Source organism: Notolabrus celidotus, chromosome 12, assembly GCF_009762535.1.
Source record: "Notolabrus celidotus isolate fNotCel1 chromosome 12, fNotCel1.pri, whole genome shotgun sequence".
NCBI lineage: Eukaryota > Metazoa > Chordata > Actinopteri > Labriformes > Labridae > Notolabrus > Notolabrus celidotus.
Window position 1 is genome coordinate 15,672,162 of NC_048283.1, and position 22,209 is coordinate 15,694,370.

The 22,209-nt window shown below is 41.2% G+C and overlaps 1 protein-coding gene across 1 annotated transcript in view; it reads right to left on the reverse strand.

The window, feature by feature from the left end:
- Positions 1-3,043: 3,043 nt before the first annotated feature.
- Positions 3,044-22,209, reverse strand: part of kcnn3 (potassium intermediate/small conductance calcium-activated channel, subfamily N, member 3) — a 70,437-nt gene continuing 51,271 nt past the window's right edge. Inside the window, 4 exon segments of the mRNA XM_034697090.1 lie at positions 3,044-7,240; positions 8,109-8,178; positions 10,858-10,985; positions 19,255-19,365. Of these exon segments, the coding sequence (XP_034552981.1) occupies positions 6,809-7,240; positions 8,109-8,178; positions 10,858-10,985; positions 19,255-19,365 (741 nt within the window). The 3' untranslated portion in view covers positions 3,044-6,808.

Consider the following 22,209-nt stretch of genomic DNA (forward strand, 5'->3'; position numbering starts at 1 on the left):
TCAAGGCTTCATCCACAGAGTAAGGAACCTGTTGGTGATGTTATGGTGGCTTCGCCCATTATTAATAGTTATAGTGTAATCATATCACAACCCACTGTGCCTGCTTAACCACAACTACCCAAATTGTAGACTAGGCACACACTTTACTTTGGAAAGTGGTCAGCTGTAAAGGTATGTCATGTTTATTAAAAGATGGCCCTAATGTGGGCTTTTTTCTTCTACTAATGCTCCCTATCTAAAGTAATGATTAAATAGGAAACATTGGTAAATTGTGTATTTTTGTTGCTCCAATTCATACAGTTCTTGCTTTTGGTTTTATCACATTTTCTTGAACACTAAAATGTTCTTGCAGTCATAGTCATCCTTTTGGCTGAGGTTGACTAAAAACAGCCCAATTTTCATTTTCTCTGGGTCCTTTCTCTGTTCTCGGCTCAGACAGCTGTCCCGAAAACATTAAATGGGCTTCAAGATAAATGGAGGGAGACTGACAGACAGATGAGGGAGAAAAAAGGGAGCGGAGGAGAATATTAAAAAACTGCCCATTGAAATTACCTTGCCATTGAATTACAGGATATGATCGTGAAGATGCACATATGCCATGGGAGTAGCGGAGCCCACCAGTAAATAACACAGATAACAAGCTCATCACATCTGGGTACGCGCTGTGCTCTGGGCAGAGAAGCGCCTTAGGCTACCTAGCTTTCACACCTCTGTTTTTCTGTTTTAGTTTCACCCTGGGCTAAACACAGGACAATCTGGGTTTGTAATGCCTGTTTTATTAAAAAATAACAATTTCCAGCATAAAGAAGAGACTGTGTGTATACTGTGTCTGCCTCCATGCTCAAGAAAATATGTGTTTGGTCACCACTGGGAAGCATTGTATTTCATTTGTAGAGCTCTGACTCAACAAAGACAAAGCAATAAGAGACAGGTGTTAAACATATAACAAGTTGTTGTTTGGATCTCACAATATCGATCCTGCATCATTATTTTACATCATGATGTTTGGCCAATTGTCAAAGTTTTATTTTTAAAACACACACACACAAATAAGTTAATTTGAAAAATAACTAACTTTATACACAGCCTATTCTTAGCAGCCATATTTTCACTGCATCAGAGGGTGTTCAAGCCTCCTTCCAGATTCTATAAATTAACAGAAGACCTCATTTACTTACTCAGGAAGCAAAGTTTTTGCAATTCATTGAAATTCAAGTATTTTTTCACAGTAGCCTTGGAAATTATATGAAGTATTTTGCTGGGTTATTATAAGTAGTCTTGTCTTATTACAGCATGCACGTATAGGGACTCAAAAACACATAGCCACAATTGATATCTTAATGTTAAGCGTCTGGAAACAGCTTGGAGGGTGGAATGGCCCGGCTGGATTTATCTGGCACCCGTAGGGATGAGTGAAGGTGTGTTTTTTCTTAATTTTACCATGAGCCATAAATAATCAAAAAAATTATTTATTTTCCTGGTTTACAGCTTTGTGTTTGCAAACCATGCTCCCTATCTTCCTGTTCATTATGTGGCTCACTCTCCGTCTGCTTAGTCTTTTTTTCTGCCTCTCTCTACCTCACCAGTTGCTGCTCTGCCTCTGTCTGCTCCACTCTGTCTGTTCTGCTCTGCTTTACTCTGCCTTACCTGTGTGGCTCTACCTCTCTCTAGTCTGGATCTCACTGGCCTTCTAAATCTTTTTCTTCTAACTCTTAATGCTCCACCTGTTGCTGCTCTGCTTCCCTCTGCACTGCCCATTGTTGCTCCGCCTCACTTGCTGCTTTGAACTTTGCTAGGGTGATTTATAAGGGTGCCCAGTGAGAGGAGCTAACTTTAAACTGTGTTTAAATGGACAGCTTGTGTAAAAGCTCAATCACAAACCATTAATACTTGAATGAAAATGTTACAACACAAGTGGTTAATGAGGACATATATAACACCTGAGAAACTCAATAAATGGTCCCCTGACAGTCCAGATACATGTGTGAAATGTTCGACTGAGAACTGTACTTTGATTCATTGTGTATGGGAATGTCCTAAGCTCTTAGCTTTTTGGAAAATGGTTGCCTGCCCTCTAAGTAAAATCACAGGTATTCAGGTATTCAGGTGTAGCAAAACTTTGTATCTTAGGAATATACCCCGATTGCTTTCCTGTTAACTCTAAGTGTAAGGCTCTGATCAACTTTGGCCTCCTGCAGGCCAGGAGGATGGTTGCTCTACCTTGGAGAGAGACTGAAGTACCCTCTGCACAATCTCGGATTAGAGAGATGGCAATGTGTGTTACACTAGAAAAGTTAACATATGTAATTAGGGGTAAAATGCAAAAATTTGAAGAGGTGTGGGCACCCTTAATGGACTTTCTCAGGCAACAATAGATTATAATTATCTCTAAGGCTATTGAGTGTGACAATTAATTTTGTTTTTCTTAATTTAATTGTATTCTTCTTCTTCTTCTTCTTCTTCTTCTTCTTCTTCTTCTTCTTCTTCTTCTTCTTCTTCTTCTTCTTCTTCTTCTTCTTCTTATTTTGTGTGTATGCAGTGAATGTTGCTAGTAATTTATTTTGCAACTGGTGTGGTATGTGGTGATGTTTTTTGTATGTTCTTATTGAAAATCAATAAAAAATATTGTTAAAACTGTGTTTAAATGACAGCAGACAAGAACATAATTATCCTGCTCTAACCAACATTAGATAACTTTCATGTTAGATCCTGTTATTTCTTTGTTATAGTCAAGCTAAGTTACCCCAGCCATAAAACCCCCAAAGATTTGTACTTTTTCAGGCAGAATCCATCTGGATTCTGATAAATGTCTACCTCATTATAAATATTATATAAGAATTTCACTCTTCTAAGTTCTGTTACAAGTTAATTTGTCTCTTTTGTGTTTTTACAAACTTCTCAACATTTTGAGTAACTTGGCAGAAACCAGAGAGAGAGATACTCTTTCACAGAGACAGAGAAAGACACCAGATATTAGGACCATAGCTGAGAAAGTAATTTAAATGGCTTGTTACTCAAATATAAGTTTGAAACAGTATGTGTGGCTTCCAGTGTTTTAATTAGTGGTGTTGAGATACACATATTAAATCTGAAACAGTAGAATACATTATCTGTAACACATTAAGTAGTCATAAAAGCAGTGTTGTATTTATCTGTCTCTGCCCCATTGAAGAAAAAAACAATAGAAAAAATCAAAACAAAAGAAAATGAAAACACAGTGACTCAGAGAACATGAAAGCTATGTTATAGATATATACTTTATTAATTCTCTCTGATAAAATAAAATTACAAAATAATTTCAACCTCAAACGGCACTTTCCTTGTTCATAATTATTTAACGTATTGTTAATACATATATCATAATTGTCATGACGAATGAGAAGAATACTATAGTTTAATAATATTAGATATCAGCTATAACTGCGTTTAATCATAATGGTAGAAAAGACTAAGCAATACAAAGCTAGGTTTCGTTAACAGCATACTATACAATATTCCAAGCGTATGTAATTCAGTATTCCGGCCACAGCATGTCACTATAAGACAGTTTTTGATATTGTCTCCAATGTAAGGGTAGGCTTGTCTCTTTTCCCATCACACCATTAGGATTCCTGTCAGATATACCTTATTCTCTCTGTTGAAGCTTTATTTATTTCACAAACAGCTCTTCCTTCATGGCCATTTCTCCTTTTTAAGGTTTATTTGTGTTTCACTGTGATCTGTTTTAAAGCAGTGAAGATCAGTCCATGCACAGCCCTGTAACAAGACCATGCCAAGATTTTCACAGTTATTCCCTCGGAAATATTGTCAAGATATCTGCAACGCCTCCTGCTATCTTTTGTCCCCAGTGACAGCGGCGTTCCCTGCCTATTATTGAAGTCCATTTAAGAGAGAGCACTTTGGTTGTCGAGGTGTGTGTGTGTGAGTGTGTGTGTGTATCTGCGTGTGCGTGCATGTGTGTGTGGGTGTCCATTCCTGTGCCTGCATGGCAGTTTAAGTGATGGAGCAAGCAAGAGTGTTTGAGTGTATTTCTTTAAACAGAGTACATTCATGATAACAGTGCGTTGTTTTGGGACTGCAAGCTTAAAGAAGAATGGCAGTAAGTTAATTACTCTTCTCCCCTTTATAGGGTGTTGAAGACACAACCATACACTGAAAAAATGTAATCACACCAACTTATAATAACAATCTAGATAATTGTTTGATTTTAAAGGTCATTTATATTACTAATATAAAGCAATATTTGTGTACTTCTAACTACTCTTTTTCTTTTTTCACAGAATTAAAGCGAAACAGTACAGCGTCTTGCTGCTCTACATTCTACATCATCCTAGTCAACCTGACTCCACCCACCTCAGCCCCTTCAAAGCAAAATAATAAACACATCATTTAATATTTATGGATGATGTTTGAACTGTTGTTTTAACCGTCTCCAGCCAACCTCTGAGCAGATATGCTGTAGTAAACTTTAATAATATAAGAAGAAGAAAGATAAAGTCATAAATTGTTATTGATATTCAATCAGCAGGATCAGTCTGGCAGTTTAAAAAATCTTTGTATTGTCTTTCTCCAAACAACCATTTTTATATCAATGCACTTGATACAACTATAAACGGTTTATTTTCTGAGATTTTCACAGAATATTAACAAAATCAAGCATTTTAAAGGTGACATATTATGCTCTTTCTTTATCAAAATATATTGGTCTAAGAGGTCCCCAAAACATGTCTTTGAAGTTTATTGCTCAAAAAACACTTTGAAATCAGATTTTGGCATGTCTGTAAACCCTTCTTTTTCAGCCCTGCTCAGAACAGGCTGTTTTCTGTGTCTGTGCCTTTAAATGAGAATGAGCTCTCTGACCACGGCCCCTCAGGAAGTGGATGTGCCCTTGGCTGTCCAGCACTTTGATCTAATGTTTACATGTTGACTGAATATACATCTGCTCACAGACCCGCGTTACTTCAACCCTCTGAATTTGATCCAGAATCTGATCCTGACGGAGAGGCGCTTGCAGCAGGACCTTTCTGAACGATTGATCACAGATTTAGTGTTTCATGTGGTTTTATTTGTCAGTATGTCGACGTGTGTCTTGGTACACAGCTACGAACATGTAGCTATGTGGCTATGCTAACTAGCGCTAGCACTTTTCCATGAAAAATAAAAATCATCCACTAGATCTTCAAATCTGCAGACGTGGGGAGTAAAACTGACCTTTGTGTTTATTAAGACAGCGTACAACTAGAATGTCTCCCTCCTAAGCTCCTTGTTGTGCAGGTAATGAAAAACGGAGGAGGGGTTGAGTTGTATTTTATACAGTCTATTGGCTGAACAAGCTCCGAGCTCTGACTTCCGTTACAGACCGGATTGCGTTGTGACGTATGAAAAACACTGAAAACTGAAACGGCTTGTTTCAGCACACATTTACAGAAAGGTGGAGAAATCAGAGCAGGGGCAGAATGGATTTTTTTCATTTTCAGGGTGTTTGTAGACATGCCAGGGACACATATTTCAGGTAGAGAACCATTAAAAAGTCGATTTTTCATGATATGTCACTTTTAAAGGTCTTATTCAATTAAATCAAACCCAGCTCTACACTTCAACATCAGTTCATCTTCATTTGTATCTTTTTATTTCTCAGCTTCATTTTCATCTTTTATTAATGATGCTGTAAATAAGTCCTGGTGTAGTGATGTTTGTTTATTTTATTCATCTGCTACTTCCCACCTCACCACAAACAAGTGTTGCAGTGACTCATGTCCCCTTGGTGTCGCACCAACTTATTTCAACTTGATCTGTAATTTGTGTAGTTCACTGAACGCTTACACTTCTTCAGACTGAGGGGTTAAATGTCACAACTATGCCTTGTAATTCTAAACTACTGCACTAGCTCACAGCCACAAAAGAGAAGTCGTTAGGATGAACATTTTTTTTTACAGTGGGTCGACGTTGCTTGGCAGTGCTGTGTGGTGATTGACAGTGCATTGAGTGCTTGGCAGTATAGGCTTTAGTATTATCTTGTGAGCTCCTGCATTCATCCCTCTGTGTGGGTTTAAATAGGGCCTGCATTGTGATAGATTGTGTGTTTAGGTTTGTGCTGTGTTCACTTGTATTGCGTGGATAATGTAAGTTGTGGGTGTGTGTGTGTGTGTGTGTGTGTGTGTGTGTGTGTGTGTGTGAGTGAGTGAGTGTGTGTGCGATGCATGCCACTAGTTTTTTCTATATATTGGTCGTATTGATCAAACCTTCTGTTAAAGGGATGCTCGTTAACACACAGTTAGCATTCAGATAGAAAATACATCATAAGGATAAAAAGTCATGGTCATTAATTCCTGATGAAGGGAAAGAGAGATTGGGAGATGGGGAAGGAAAGACAGGGGGAGATAGAGAGAGAGTAAAAGGCCTTTTTCAGTAATTGGAGCTCTGAGTTCATATAATTATTCCTAGTTAGTTCTCCTCCCTCTCTACTTCCCCCTCCTCATCTTCTCTTCCTCCATTTCTCACCCTCTTGACGTCCTTCCTCCCCCACACACCTTTTAGAGTCTCCATTTTATCATCTTCCCTCGTTAAGGAAAGCGCCCAAAAGTCCCCAACGTGTCTCATCATTCAAACAGCCCCTCCATCTTAGTCCTATTATTCCTCCTCGTGGTGCTGTTTTCGTCACTCCAGCTCCAGAGGATCACCTCTCATTTCTCTTCTCATCCTCCTCCTTTTTTCGCTCGCCTTTAGTCTGAAGTATGAGGACTTGCCCGACCTCCTTTCCTCTGTCCTTCTCCTGGTATATGTCCTCTCCTGGTCCTTAGAGCCGTCCTCAGCAGCTAGAAGTGCAGGTGTTGGGGTTGGGACTCGCCTCCAGGCTGCCCTCTGGGCTCACAGGTGGAGGTGACAGTGGCGACTCTAAGGCCAGGGTAGTGACCTGGGATGGGGGAGACACTGGAGATGCAACCTGGACTGGAGAAATTGGAGCTGGAGGACTTGTTATAGAAGCAGCAGGGGACAGAGGAACCACAGCACATCCTACTCCACCACCACCACATCCTCTACCGTCCCTTGAATCCCTCTCCCGGAGCAAGTGTACCAAGGCAGCGTGCTGGGCGCTGAGGGTAGCCGAGAGGTGTGCGGGCAAGGTGTTGAAGCCGGCAGTGAGCTGTTCCACCCGCTGCTCCAGGGACAGCATCTGACGCTCCAAGTCCTCGCTGCGGTCGTTGAGCTCCGACATGAGCTCATACATGACGCTCTGCATCTGTGAGGAGAGGAGAAGAGATGACTCAGTGCACACAGGGTACTTTGAACAAGAGAGACAGATACACCAGAGAAATATGAGGGTTGCTTTATTTAAAAAAAATGAATGAGAAAAGAAAAGGAAATGGGTTAGAGAAAGACAGAGAGAAAAAAGGTGAAAAAGAGGGCTTGCGGAGCTGCTAGGGAGGAGTGAGTAAAACACTGAGCAAGAGGAAAAAAATGTTCAAGTAGAAGCTGGAGGGAAGTCTCAGTGTGGGCGTTATAACATTGTGAAGAAAGAGAGAAGAAGAGTAAGAATGAAAGGGAGGAATCAGAGTGTCCCTGCCTTGCACATATTGGCCTCCGTAACCATGGCAAAACACACAAGTGGCCAATCGAGATGGAGTCATTGAGATGGTGTAACTGCAAAATATTTGGTGCTAAAGGCATCGCCCCATGGAAGGACACGAATGCACACAAACCTCCTTGATCCTTCTCTTCCTCTTATTCTAGTCTTCTCCCAATCACACACACACACGCACACGCACACACACACACACACACACACATACGCACTCACAAACACAGACATGTGCACTCACATTCTCACGCAGACACCCACACAGTAACAGAAACACATGAGCACTCCCCTTCCTCCCTCCTCTCATTTCCTCCTCGCTCTCTCACTCAGTCATCCCTGTTTTAACACTTGTTCTGGTTGCTAGGAGACGGAAAGCCACAAAAATGGGCAGGTTAGTGCTCAAACAGAGGGATGTGAGGATATATTTTGGGAGTAGGTATTTGCTAAGTATGAGTTACTATATAGTTACGTGTCTTTGAAGTGTACGACAAGTGTGTTCAGTGTGTGTGTGTGGGTGTGTGTGTCTCACCTTTGAGAGGTCCACGAGTGTGTTGGCCTGATCGCTGAGTTTCCTCTGCTCCATTTTCACACTGCGTAATCTGTAAACAGACACACAGACACACACACACATACATACATACATAAATTACACAAACTCAGATACCCACAAAGGTTGCAACCCAGTAAATACACAGTGGTCGGTCCAGAGAACTAATCCCTCGGGGTCCAGACAACAACACTGTGGAGGGGTCACCTTGCCTACTCCAGCCTCATTTCTACCTGCGGTGTGATTTTAATATCCAAACAAAACAATAGCACAGTGTTCCCTGAAACATAGTAATTTTGTAATTCAAATGACAACATATGTACAGAATATAAAGGTTTATAAACACTGAGACTGTCAACTCAAAAGTAAAAACCCTGCGTTTTATGGGAAATGAAAACTAGGGAATGTAATGACATACAATTAAGTGAAATAAATTGTCAACCTTTGATCGCTTTAAAATAGGTCATAGATGACTCCCAGAACACAATTTAATAATGAGCAAACCAAAGGCCTAAGTCTTCTCACATCACACAGGGGTGTGTCCGGGTTTTTGTGACTAGGGTGGCCCTGCTGGGACACACTTATTCAGGGGTGCCATGAAGTATGTGGGCACACTCAGACATTCATATCGTATCGTATCTAAAATTAAAGTATCATGCAGATGTTTCATTAGCCTGGCCTCTGACCAGGCAAGTTTCCAGTCTTTGTTTTGGATTTCGGGGCAGCACCAAGGGTGGCAAATAAGATTCCAAGGGGGGGCAATGCCATCACTGGCTGCCTCTCTGGGAACATCCCTGATGTTACAAACACAGTTGCTTCTCTCATAACAGTGAAGCGAAGGCTAATTTTAATGACCCTTGTCTTTCTGATGAACTTGTCTATATTTAAATTCAACAGGTCTGAACCATTAAAGCATTTGAAATAGCCCAAAATAACCCCGTCACTTTGTTCACAGAGTCAGCCAGTCCACATGCTTCAGGATTAGCCTTTCTGTGTTGCAATTAAAATATTCTTTGGTGCCTTGACTCTGTCTTTTGAAGGCACCTTTTTCACAAGTCTAGACTGCACTGTTCGATTTCAAACAAAGCAGCAGGCGACATTAAAGAGGGGCACTTAATTGTGATGCTAGACAGAGAAAATACAACAATCTTTGAGTGAAACAACCTTTAATAACAAGACAGCCAACCATGCAGATATTTAAATATTGCTAAATATAACTAAACCCATTGGGAGAGGTGATTAAAAAACCCAGCAATAATTTCTGCTGTATGTAGGGGAAACTGGGGACAATTGTTACACTTTTTGCATGTTGCTCCAAAACCTTTATATATTGTATTATATCACTAGCATTTCTTGATCATGTATATATCTTCTTTGCATGGTACAGTTTTAACCTGCATTTGTGGATACAGCAACAAAGTGTGGTCACATGCTGTGATTTCCAATGCAGAGTCATAAGGTTAATTTCGACACAGAGTTCTGGGGTCTTTTAGCCCCCAGAACTACTTTCCCGGGAACTAAAAGGTTCCTGTGCCCCCATTGTTGTCTGCGTTTCGACCGCGGACTGAAGTCCCGGGTAGATTGTGCAAATCAGGCCAGTGACGTATGGAGAAAACAAATTATATTAAATAGTATTTTGAAATCTTAATGAAAAACTAAACTAGTATGCATTCCCAGGAACTCCCTCTGCGTTTCAACAACTGTGTAAACTCCACAAACACTGTTACGTTCAACCGAAAGTCCCAGGACCTTTGAAAAGTACTACCCCCAAAGCAGGGGCTTTTTAGGGGAAGATTAACTACCCCTGAACTAAAATAAGACCCTGGTTCCTCCGGTCGAAACGCATGTAGTTCAGGGGTAAAGTCCCTAGTTCCAGGGTAAAGTTCCTGCGGTGGAAAAACGCCTATATTGGGTGTTAATGCAGTGTTGCACAAGGGCCCTACAATCATGGCCAGCCAGTTTCAGTTATCAGCCTTGTCTCCATGCACAGAGAATTGTGTCAAGTGCTAGCTAGACATGCTAACCATCTTACCTTCAAGTTAATATATTAGTTAGTCAAACTGAGTTCATTTTTGACTGATTAACTCAAAAATTCAGGAGTGTATGAAAAAAACAACGAATGAAAAAACACTTAAATGCCTCCTAACAGGTTTTTGTTTTTCAACAAATTCACCAGTTGGACATGTCTTCTATCGTGGGTGGAAGATCTAACTGAGTGTGTGCACCATGTGAGCCAGCTCTCCAGCAATTTTGGAGGACTAAGACTAATTGTGGCTGTCTCTTGTTACACCCTTTTCCCAGTCTCCCCTATTAGCATCATCAACAACCCTCCTTAGCACAGATAAAGATAATGATAAGAGTGTGCCTAATAGTACACAATGCACTGATTACCAAGTCCCACAACTGTATTTTCCTGCAGTGAACCTGTCCTCTAGTACTTGAGGAGATGATGAATCATTTTGTGTGTCCCTCTGTGTGTGTTTGTTTCTGTGTGTGTGTGTGTGTGTGTGCGCGCGTAGGGATTCATGCACTTTATCTGATTATCAGCGTTGATTCAACCAGTGGGTGGATAGAAAGTACAGCTGATTTTGAAGGCACCATGATCTCAGTGTCAAAGTTGTGTGTGTGTGTGTGTGCGTGTGTGTGTGTGGGTGTGCGTGCGTGCATGCGTGCGTGAGTGCCTGTGTGTGTACGTGTGTGTGTGTGATGCAAATAAGGAGTGTGTCCTCACTGATGTATTGCCTGGAGGAACTTCCTCTGGTGCTTGCGGACCCTGGAGTGGTCAATCTTCTTCATCAGCTTGGTGTGCTTGTAGATGAGCCAGGTTTCCCTTAGCACATTCGCCGCTGCGTTCTTTATCTGCACCCAGACAATAAACACACACACATGAACACACATCGTTAGCAACAGGTAGCCCTTGGCAACTGGTTTAGGCAACAGGTTTATCCTCCCTCTTTCCCACCATTTTCCATTGTCTTCCTGAAAAGAAAAAAACAAAACAAACCATGGTTCTCATCTTAGAGGCTGCCCTCATTCTCTCTCCGTCTCTCTCTCTCTCCCTCTCTCTCGGCACACAGCGGCTTGCTTGCCAATGCTTTTCATAAACAGCTCTCTCCTCAGGGAGATTTGGCAATGAGAACCTAACAGGAGTCTCCCCCTCAAACACACTTCTCTCTCTCTCTATCTCTCTCTCTCTCTCTCTCTCTCAGTCTGTCTATACACCACATTATATCCTAGACTAACTTAAATGGGCTGCATTATCTTGGCTGGTTGGAGGTAATTCACTACAGTACCACCACAGTTCATTAAAAATGTTTAATTATGAAAGCAACTGAATTAAAAAAAAATAGCATGAGTGGCTTCTCTTAAACTAGCTGACAAAGACGATCCTCATTCATGGAGAAGAGGTATGTAAGAGAAATAGTCTAGCGATGCTCACAGATGGAAAGCTTAATAGCTGTTACAGTCAGTGCCACGATGGTCATGTCTTCCATTTCAGCTGCGCCACCCAAATGTGAAATTGCTGTGATTTAATTAAATACTGTTTTTTTTTTCTCCAAATGTTAGCTGCAGAGACATTTCTGCAAAAGTATCCTCATATGCACCTGTATGTTTCATGGAGCATTTATCTCCATAGGTTGCTCCATAGGTTGCTATGTAATTACAGCACAGGAGTCTGACACCTAACTACAAAATAAAGTGTGCGGGTGGATACCATACAGAAGGAAGAAGAGAGGGAGAATCTGTAAGGACATAAATTGAAGGAGAGACTTCAAAGAGATGCTGAGCACTGAACAAAGAACAATTATACCCCCGTCTGAGAAGCACAAAAGACCCCGGCAGCTTGGCTAATCAGCACCTATCCACCACAGTCAAGGACTACTAACACACATACACACACACACGCTGACATGTACGCACGTGAGGACCAACACAGTATTGGCTACAGATGAAGAGAGGAGGAGGAGGATTTGGGCTTTGCAGATGTGTTTTCAATGACACGGAAGAAGTTGAACCACAACGAGCTAATCCAAGATGCTACACATAATATGTGAGACTCCTCAGGGACATTGAGTCACACAGTTAACTTGACATTTTTCTAATCACTCTTAATGAAGGTTAGCCTTACAAATTCACTCCTACCTGTACTGAAAAATCAGAAATATGTACATTTCATGTGAGCAAACCAACAGAATAAAAAAGTATTTCTGCCATGACTAATGGGATTTGGATGTAAACCCTGCCGTCCCATGTTTTTCTCCCCTGGTGTGTTTCAATAGGATTACAAAACTCCAATCCATCCAAATGTAGCAAGGACACAGCGAAAGCACTGCAAAGATGCCAAAGAGTAATCGTCAAAACAAGACATCCTGTTTTTGGCCCTGCAGCACTCATGTCAACACCAATGCTATTATCTTGATGGGTACATTTCTTTTTTTTAAAGATGGTGTTTTAATGTGGAATTTAAAATCTGCTTCTCACACTGGTGGAAAGGTTATTATCAGGCTTCATGAAAAAGGTTTAATGTCTGTATTATGTTTGAATAAAATCCACATTCTCATGATTGCGAGCCAGGATACTGAAGAGCACATTTAATACTCTCATATCTACAGTCACATTGGTAAATTGATATGTCAAACCGTGTTTATCATCTGATTAATCACAGCACGGGTGAGTGAAATATGATGAATGATGGCATGTTGTGTCTGTCTTGCCAGTTCACTCTTTAAGAAGTTTCCACACAAACTTCCCACATCAGTCCAGCAGTGCAGAAGGAGCCTGATATGCTACTTCAGGCCTTTTAATTAAGCTTCACCCTTCATTTAAATCTTGGGAACTGCTCCACATGCTAATAACAGGGACTGATAATATCACACTGCTAAAACGGGAGCTCCATTAAGGGGGGGAAAAATAGACTCAACAAGAACCGCTGATAATACTCCACAAGAAACCAAACGACAGCAGCGGCAGCCATTTTTGGACCATATGGTCTGTAGTTGGGCAACCATGATGGTGCCATATGGCTGGTTAGGGTCAAAGATCTGTTCTGGCTGCTCCCCTACACGGCACACCTTCTGGCAGGTACATGAGAAATCTGTTAAAACAAGGGGTTCCCACACCTCAGCATGTTGGGTGTTAGATGACATATTGTGGAGAATAAATCAATCAGTATAAATAGAAACATTTGAGAGATGTCATCACAGACCCTGTTTTTAATTATATCAGCAAAACAATTTAAATATCAACATATCGGCATCGTAAACAAAATAAACATTACCCCGTATTTGTTACTTATACCAGGAAAAAATAAAATCATTTCCTAGTTTGTTTGTCATTCATTTTTAATCACCACTGAGACGGTTTTTTAACATCAAAAGGAAAGTGCAGCGCCTGACCCCTCTGACTCAAGAGAGCATTAATGAACCATATTTATCCACCTTGGTGCTACAATGGTGTTTTTGGAGAAGAGCTGAAATTGTAAGCACACAGGCCAAGTATCTTGGCAACAACCTCCCACTCCATGCATGTGCTATGGTTTCATGTAGCATTACCTGCCCTGACCTTAACCTTGCACACACGGTGTCAGAGTGGATATTGAACATACACAGGCAGACACAAAATTGTCTCACAGTTGAAACTTAATGCACTTTTTGATGTTGCCTCTTTTACTTTATTTCTCTTATCTCAATATGGAATTGAACCTATTTATAATTTACCATTCATTAAAAATTAAGAGACAAATTTCCGTTGTTTGCTTGCATAACACAGCCAATTGAGTGTTTTGTTTTCCTCTACACTCTATAAAGAAGCTCAAATTAGCAAATGAAGGGGTCAAGGAACAGAAACACACTGTTTTGAAACTCTCCTGAATGCCTTCTGCTTGTCAACACTCACAGCATACCAATCAAACAAAACTTTATTTATCTAGCTCATTTCCTTCAGGTGCAAAAACATGCTGAAGCTCATGCTTTAATAAAGGGAAAAGTACACTTGGGTTGAATCGATAAAAAATAAAACATCAGAGAGATGTGAGAATGCATTTATTGAGTGTCATAAAGATTTCTGCTCTAGTCACAATACATCCACACTAATAAGGATCTGTCTGGCTGGTGTGGGAATAATAAGGCTACTGGAGGAGTTGTTTTTTTTTAATACAGTGTGGAGTAAAAGCTTAGCAGTAATCTTTGGGGGCTAGATTGCTCCTATTTGACTAGGGTTGTAAACATTGGAAGGCAATGCAGCAACCCCTCTTTGGCTTGAGTCAGGAGTGTATTCTGAATATTCAGAGAGGGCGAGGCACTGAATATGCCACAGGGACTCCTGAAAGTGCTCTGCATTAACCGCTGGTCCAGAATGGAGGGAGAATACATAATCAGAGGTCAAATTTCTAGGAAGACCTGTCTTTTCCCCACTTTACACACAAAAAGAAAAAGCAGAAACAGACTCTGGTCGTCATATTCTCATGGTCAGCTGCCTAATTGCCTCAGTATACGCTTTCACTGCCCTTCTCTCCTGATAAGTCCTTAGACATTTCCTCAGCTCCCTACTCCAAGTCTTTGTTATTCCTGCATGCTCTACCCAGGCACCACCTTCATAATAATCAGACCATTTCCAGTAGTGAGAATGCATAGACACAAAAAATGTCTTACTGTGTGGGGTACTCGCGAAAGTTTTGAGTCCTAAGTCCCTGAATATGTGTCTGAAAGGGGAAAGCGAGGAGCATTGAGCTGACAAGGTCACACTGTTAAAGGAGGCAGACATCAGACTACTGCAGTGACTTAGTACCTTCAATAAGATGGTCCTCAGATATCAGAGTCGAGAGGTACACTGACAAAACTCAGTGTGAGGTTCTGACCAGACTGACTTTCGGCAGTTATGTCAGTTCACACATTCTTCGGTATACATAGAGCCACAGTTTTCAGTTTCCATCAGAACTTTTTAAATACATCTCAGACTTTCCTTAAAGACAACTAGTCCTGACTTTGGGTCTCCTGGCAGTTCCTCGGTCAAAATATAAACTGAAGGGCAACAGTGCTTTTAGTGTAAAGGCCCAGCGTCTTTGGAACAGCCTCCCCTCCTCAATCAGGGACGCCCCCTCTGTCGACTCTTTTAAGACTCGCCTCAAAACACACTTATATATTTTAGCATTTGAGTCCTCTAGCCCTGAATAGGTTCTCATTTCCAATGCTGTGCTTTCCTTGTCGTTTGTTTGTCTCTTTTTAAATGATTGCTTGTTTGGTCTCACTTTGTGTTTTTTTTTTAATGTATTGTACAGCACTTTGGTCAGCTTCTGCTGTGTTTTTAAATGTGCTTTATAAATAAATTTGACTTGACTTGACGTCAAACTTAAGCACTCAGAATATCACACACATTGCTGACTTAAGGCCTACGTAAGTGCTATCAAATTAACATACACGTTAACCTTATAAAAGCAAGGACACATTATTTCATGAACACTGAATATAAAATAATGCATTAAAACTAAATATGAATCCTCCCTGATAAGACTCTAAAGGTCCTCTGCTTTCACTGTGCACCACATAAGACCTCGACTTCAGGCTTGTCAGGCTCGTCTGAAAATGAGATGTGAAGATGAAAGCAGAGAAAACTCCTGAAGATGGAAAGTGACATTTTGAAGTATGTTAAAAAATGTGTCAAAGTGTCAACACCAATACCAAATCGTCTGGATAGATATGATATGTGGGGTACACAGATGTCTAAGGAAAAAGTTTATTTTGCTGTTTACCTGCAGTTTTAAAGCTATGACACTATTAAGGTATTGGTAAAGAAAGAGAACCAACACCTGGTATTCACATGTGTGAGGACAACATCAATAAAGGCAACAGTGTCCAATTGCTAAGAGCCACATTGATTGGCATTTAATAAACATTCTTGTACATCAATTTAAGGGAGGGGGGGGTTGCACAATTACACTAATTTAAGCCAGTGTGTGTGCTTTTGTGTCAATCAGTGTGTTTGTGTGTGAACATGCGACGATGACAGGATGTAGGGTCCATTAATACATTATTCATGATGAAGCCTTGAGTGATTGTGTTCCCTTGTTATGATGATATAGCAGAGAATGGCCCCGCCATGTAAATCAATGTGCATACAACAGCTTCAATCATTGCTCTCTCAGTAATAGAGGGCAGGAGACAATTACCACCACATAAACCGAAGACCCTTTGAAGGAAATGTCACCCAGCAGCAGGCTGTATTGAGTTGAATGAGAGTGCTATATGGCCCCTCCCTTACCTGATGACTGGCTTTGTTAAGACTGGATTGACAGGATTTAAGAGGACCTTCACCTCAAAAGGTTTGGTATAATCTTCTTTCTAAAATCTTTTACAATAGTTTTATACATCAAAATCTTTGGTTATAATCAGGACTACTGGCTAGAGGCAACCCTATTAAATAAACATACAAATAGGCTAAATAAGCTGCTTACTGATGGATTAAAACGGTCCTTTGTAAGTAATTGTAACGCAAAGGGTGCAGTCTATGTTAAGTGCGATGAGATACCTTTTTTCTGATGCTGCAGACATGAATAAATAAATTACTCATTGATTGATTACCATGCACTCCCTGAAGTCCTGCAAAGGTGATAATCTTTATCTCGAGCGCACACGTTGTTTTATTGTGCACACAGACAAGTTATTTGGGAAGTGGTAGTTTACAATCTCTTACCGTGTTTGATAAACTAGGCATAAGTATTCACCAAGCGGCAACCTCCGGTCTCAAACTATGAAGCCCATGCGGAAGTGTTATAAACTGCAATTCATCGAGAATCTGCTTGAGGCTGGCTGCAGAAACACCGGAAACCACATAGACACCAATTCAAAAAAGACGATCTTTGCAGCATTAATAAACATGTTTACAGTCTGGTTAAAAAAACAGCTTGGCTCTTTGTAGCTAATCTCTCTATCGGCACACACTGTACGGGGGGTGAACTTTTTTCTAACGTGACGGTTCAGAAGATATTAAGATTATGACCTTTTGCCCAAATAAGGACATGACTGACGTGATTCCCGGACGGAAACACATAGCTGTTAGCTAGGAGGCTAAAACTCTGCCTCTTTACGCCACACTCTGCCTGGCTGACTTCGGCATTTCCAATATGGCTGCCTCCGTCGATTTGCTTCAAAACAGTGCTCAGGAACAGGTGGGTGACGTCACGGATACTACGTCCATATTTTATACAGTCTATGGGCGCACCCTTTGACCCTGCCTAGCAGAGGACGCTTATGTTAAACACGAAATACCATCCCCAGTGCAACACTCTTAAAAAATGACATATAACAGAAATAGGTGGCAAGTGGAATTATTACCACTGCTAGATTTGCAAAGGCTAATAACTTGTTTAGCACACAATAATTGCACAGCCAAGTTGTGACTGCTTCACTGCTCTTTGAGGACAAAAGAGTTCATCTGTATGCATACTAATGTTACCTGCAGCGTTAAACTGGTATGTCTGGTCACCTTTATAAACTGACTAACAGTAATACATCAGAGTGTAAAAAAAGTTTTTGCATAGTTAATAATTTTAAGAAGCAACAAATCAATAAATTACCTCATCTCTCTGCATTCTGAAAAGAGTTGTCTTAACAAAGTAAAGTAGCTGGTTAAAAAGATCACCTTCATTTGCATCCACAACAAATGCACGTTAGCAAGAACCACATCTTTACGACAGTGGGCGATGTTGCTCATGAGAAGTGCAGTTTACATCCTGAAAAACACTGCCAATTTCACCTGAAAGGTCACCAGAATAAACACAATATAAAAGTTCCTCACAGTGCCTTTAACTAAGGATTGGACTGATGATTTAGACTGATCCATGAGTGCCTGCATGGCAAAATAACAACCCTACACATGGCATTCCAAAATCACCACTGTTATGAAAGAAAAACAAGAGAAGAAGCCACCTTTGTTTAATGAGTACATAAATAAGATCCATTTTAAAGCTCCTGTGAGGAACATTTGGTTTCTATCAATTTTGGGGCCCCTGTCGACAAGCGATCCTTCTTATCTCTTTGCTGATCTTAACCTGTATATGTATAAGTAGTGTTGTAATAGAGAGACATCAGGATTCATTTTAGCTATAAAAGAAGTTAAAAAAATCCCTAGGAGCTATAACGTCAATCCTGCTGCTTTAAGGAGCCAGTTGAATTCAGATTGTCATTAATGCATGCAAAATGTCACACACACATACAAACACTGTTAAGGTGTTAAACGTCTTGTGAAAACACACTGAGGTTGACCCAGAAGGAAGATAAAGTGACTGAGAGTCCGGCTGCAATGGAGGGTCTATTCATCTTTGCCGTCGATATTTTATAAACACTGAAATCATCGATCACCCTGCCCCTCCCAGATACCCCCGCTGACATAATGTACCCTACATATTTGATATGGGAGCTATTTCTGCAACCTGGGTCTTTCAACCGTATGAAAAATTGAAAAGGACCGGAGGAGGAAGGGGATTGAGAGATTGAGGGAAGGTGGCAGGGAGGGGGCGTCAGGATGAATGGAAGGAAGTCAGCAAAGGAAGGAAACGAGGAGAGATAGTGACAAATAGAAAGACAGAGAGAGAGAGAGAGAGAGAGAGAGAGAGAGAGAGCGAGAGAGAGAGAGAGAGAGAGAGAGAGAGTGAGAGAGAGAGAGTGAGAGAGAGAGAGAGAGAGAGAGAGAGGGGGGGGGGTTACTGTAAAAGAGAGAAATGTCAGAGAAGACAGGAGGAGGAGGGATGGTTCTGTAGGAGAAAAAAGATCGGAGATAAAGAGGAAGAGAGCGATGGGAAGAGAGGATCAGAGGAGAGAGGGTGAGAAAGAGATGACCTTTCAATGCCTTCTCTCACTCAAATAACACCTCACTCTGTCTCAACAATACAGGCTGATAGTGTGATGTAGTAGTTGGGGAGCCTGAAGGTGGGGCAGGAAAAGGACAAACCATAACACCAACTATCTAACCCAAACGTCATCTCAGAATATAGCACAACAAACCCTATAGCATGTTATATAAATTAAACATCTGTCTTGCAGAGAATGTGACCTTTCTATTACAGATTATACTTTTGTTTTATTCATGCCAGACACACTCATTCACTCCACCAACACCACACAAGTCTACGCACCCTCTTTGTGAGCTGTGTGTCCATCATGAAGTTGTGTACATGTTTCTCGGCCTTGGTCAGCTCCAGCTTCCTGGCTACCACAGCAACCACCAGAGCCGTACAACCAGCACCCTGAGAGAGAGAGAGAGAGAGGTAGAAGATGGAGAGTAAGAGAGCACGAGGGAGGAGGAGAAAATAGAGCAATAAGTGAATCAGTAAAGAGGAGGAATTGGTCTATCGGTGGCTGTTGGTCTGGAGGAATTAGCCTGGATGAGTGAAGGGAGCAAGGACAAATACAGTATGAGGAAGGGAAGCCACACAACAGAAGGAGAAGTGAATGGAGGAGAGAAGAGAGGATTAAGGAGGAAAAGCTCCGCTCCAGATCCACATTTCCTCTTGTCGAGAGGCAAGCCAAGTCTATTTTCACTCCCAATCCATCTGGTGTGAGATCCCGTCTATATCGCCTCTATATGTAGCTGAAAAAATAGGCCTCTTAAAGAAAAAAAAGGCACATCAAAGATCGACACTACCTCATTTAATTTAATTAGATGCTGTCAATCTGAATTACATGGTGTCAGTCTTCTGTCACCTGAGGCTCCAGGCCGACAGGAAGTGTAAAAGTGTAAAAAAGACTGGGCCGTCTGTGTGTTTTCCAGCTTGGTCCACATGGGACACATGGTGAAGTCGCTTGGGAGTGACTGACAGCGGTCTCTCAAGCAGAAAGACATGCATGAGAGACGGTGAAAAGGAGCAGGAACACAGGGAGGAAGACAGACTTAATTAACTTTTAGATTAGACACTGTTTTCAGCCGGGCTTTTGAGTACTCGCAGGATCCTCTGAAGAGGTGAGAGTGAAAATAAAGGGAGAAGGGAGGGAAAGATAAAAAGAGCAAAGGGTTATGGGTAAATATAAAAACACAGAGGGAGTGGTTGGAGGGAAACGGAGAAGAAGACGATGTTAATGAGGTCACTTATCTTCTGATAAGCAACGAATTCAGATTAGGAGTGTTTAATGAAAATGTATAAGTGCTCTTCCTTCATGCATGCGGGTGTGTGAATGTCACAGTGGGAGACGAAAGAGGGGAGAGGGGGATGATAGAAGAGATTAAGGAGGAAAGAAACATAGTGAGGTTGAGAGCGAGAGCACAGGAGCATGCAACATTTTGAAGCGTGTATGGGAAATAGCCAAGACTTTATCGTGCACGCATTGGAAACGATAAGATAGCGTTCGCCCAAAATAACTTTGGCTGGAGTCGGTAAAATGTAACGCACAAACAGGCATTGCTGCCCACGTCTATACACTCATCCACTCTATTTGTGTTTATTCACAAAGTATGAATAAAATATGATGAGAGCCGATGGAAAACCCTCAAAGCAATCATACATGTCTATGCTCCAGGGAAAAATGAGCCCACGTTAGTATGTACAGTACAGTATGTACAAGTGCAGAGCTATTGGTATGTTTGTGTGCCTGCGTGCGTGTGTGCTCGAAATTGCCCTCTTCGGTCATAAACAGTAGGGTGCTGATTGGTTTGTCAAGACAAGCTATAAGTGTGCATTCTTAGTGTGTGTGTGCATGTGAGAGTTTGTTTGTGGGTACACGCCTGCACTCATTTGATTTCAGCAGGGTTTCCTTTGCAATCTCCACAGAGTGACACGGCTGATGATGGCTGTGTGCTGTGATTTGTTTCGTACGCCTGGGTTTTTCCCTCCGAGCGCAGCCATCAATGTCGCTGTCAGATGAAAAACGGGGATTCACCCACTTTTGCAAACTTTGGAGAAGAAGTGCACTGCTTCCAGCCCAAACAAAAAAAAGTGGAAACAGTTTCACAAACAGGTCAGCAGGGGTCTTCAGAAGAAATACAGGGAGATGTTAAAAATAAAAGGATGGAAATTTAATTAGTGGGCCCAACACACAGACAAACAAAGGCACAGAACAGGCTTGAAATAGCAGCTACTCTGCATCTTGTTAGCCTAAAAACACTTGCTCCCAGTGTCTTTAAAGATTGATTTTAAAGTTTGTTTACTTCTTAACAAGGTTCCAAATTGTTTTGATCTAGCCTTCATTACTATTGCTTTGTCAATTTAAAGTTCTCCACAACTTCCAAGATCCTTTTAAAGCTTGCTTTTGAGATACAAAATACCATCAAAAGAATAAAGCTGCTCTGCATTTTCTTTTACACTACGCAACATCGTTATAAAACTCTCAATCTTGAAACCTGTTTGGCTATCATCTGAAGTCAATATGGCCTGCGGGGTTGATTGGCAGCTTCTGAAGCAGTTGGTGATAAAGGACTTCAGTCCAAGACTTCCATCTCAATGTGTTGCTAATGTGCAGTCAGACCAGAAACCTCAGGAGCAAGAATAACAGACATCTAAGAACAGATCGTTAGCTTCACTTGCTGTTCTCTGCATGTCTGTGAAGGTTCTCAGTCATCCAGGTCATGGTAATCCAAAGCTTGATCCGTAAGGCAACTGGACTGGTAGAAATTAAAGAATTTCTACCAGTCCAGTTGCCTTACGGATCAAGCTTTAGATGTTCTCTGTATGTTTGTGTATGGTGGTAAATAATTGCCGTCGACTGCAACATGTCAGAATACTTCCTGTCCTTTTGGCTCTCCACACCTGCTGTCTTTGCTAACCCCTAACCCTGACCCTAACCCTGAACACGACAAACATCTGCTGAAACACACAGTAGACATCTTTACTCAGACTATACATGGGAAATCAGAGACTCTCAATACCAAAAAACAGCCTGCACACAAAGAAGCTATGAAACTCCTTAAACATGACATTTAAAAACTCATTTATTTAACATTGCTCTTAACCAGCTGCCACTTTGTATTATTGTCTTGTCTTCTACATAACTTGTTTTTCTTTTGCATCCTTAATGACCTTATGGTGATAGTCCTATATCCCACTGGGGACCTACCAGGATTTCCCTACTTTTACAAAACAGGGGGAAACAGGGTCTTG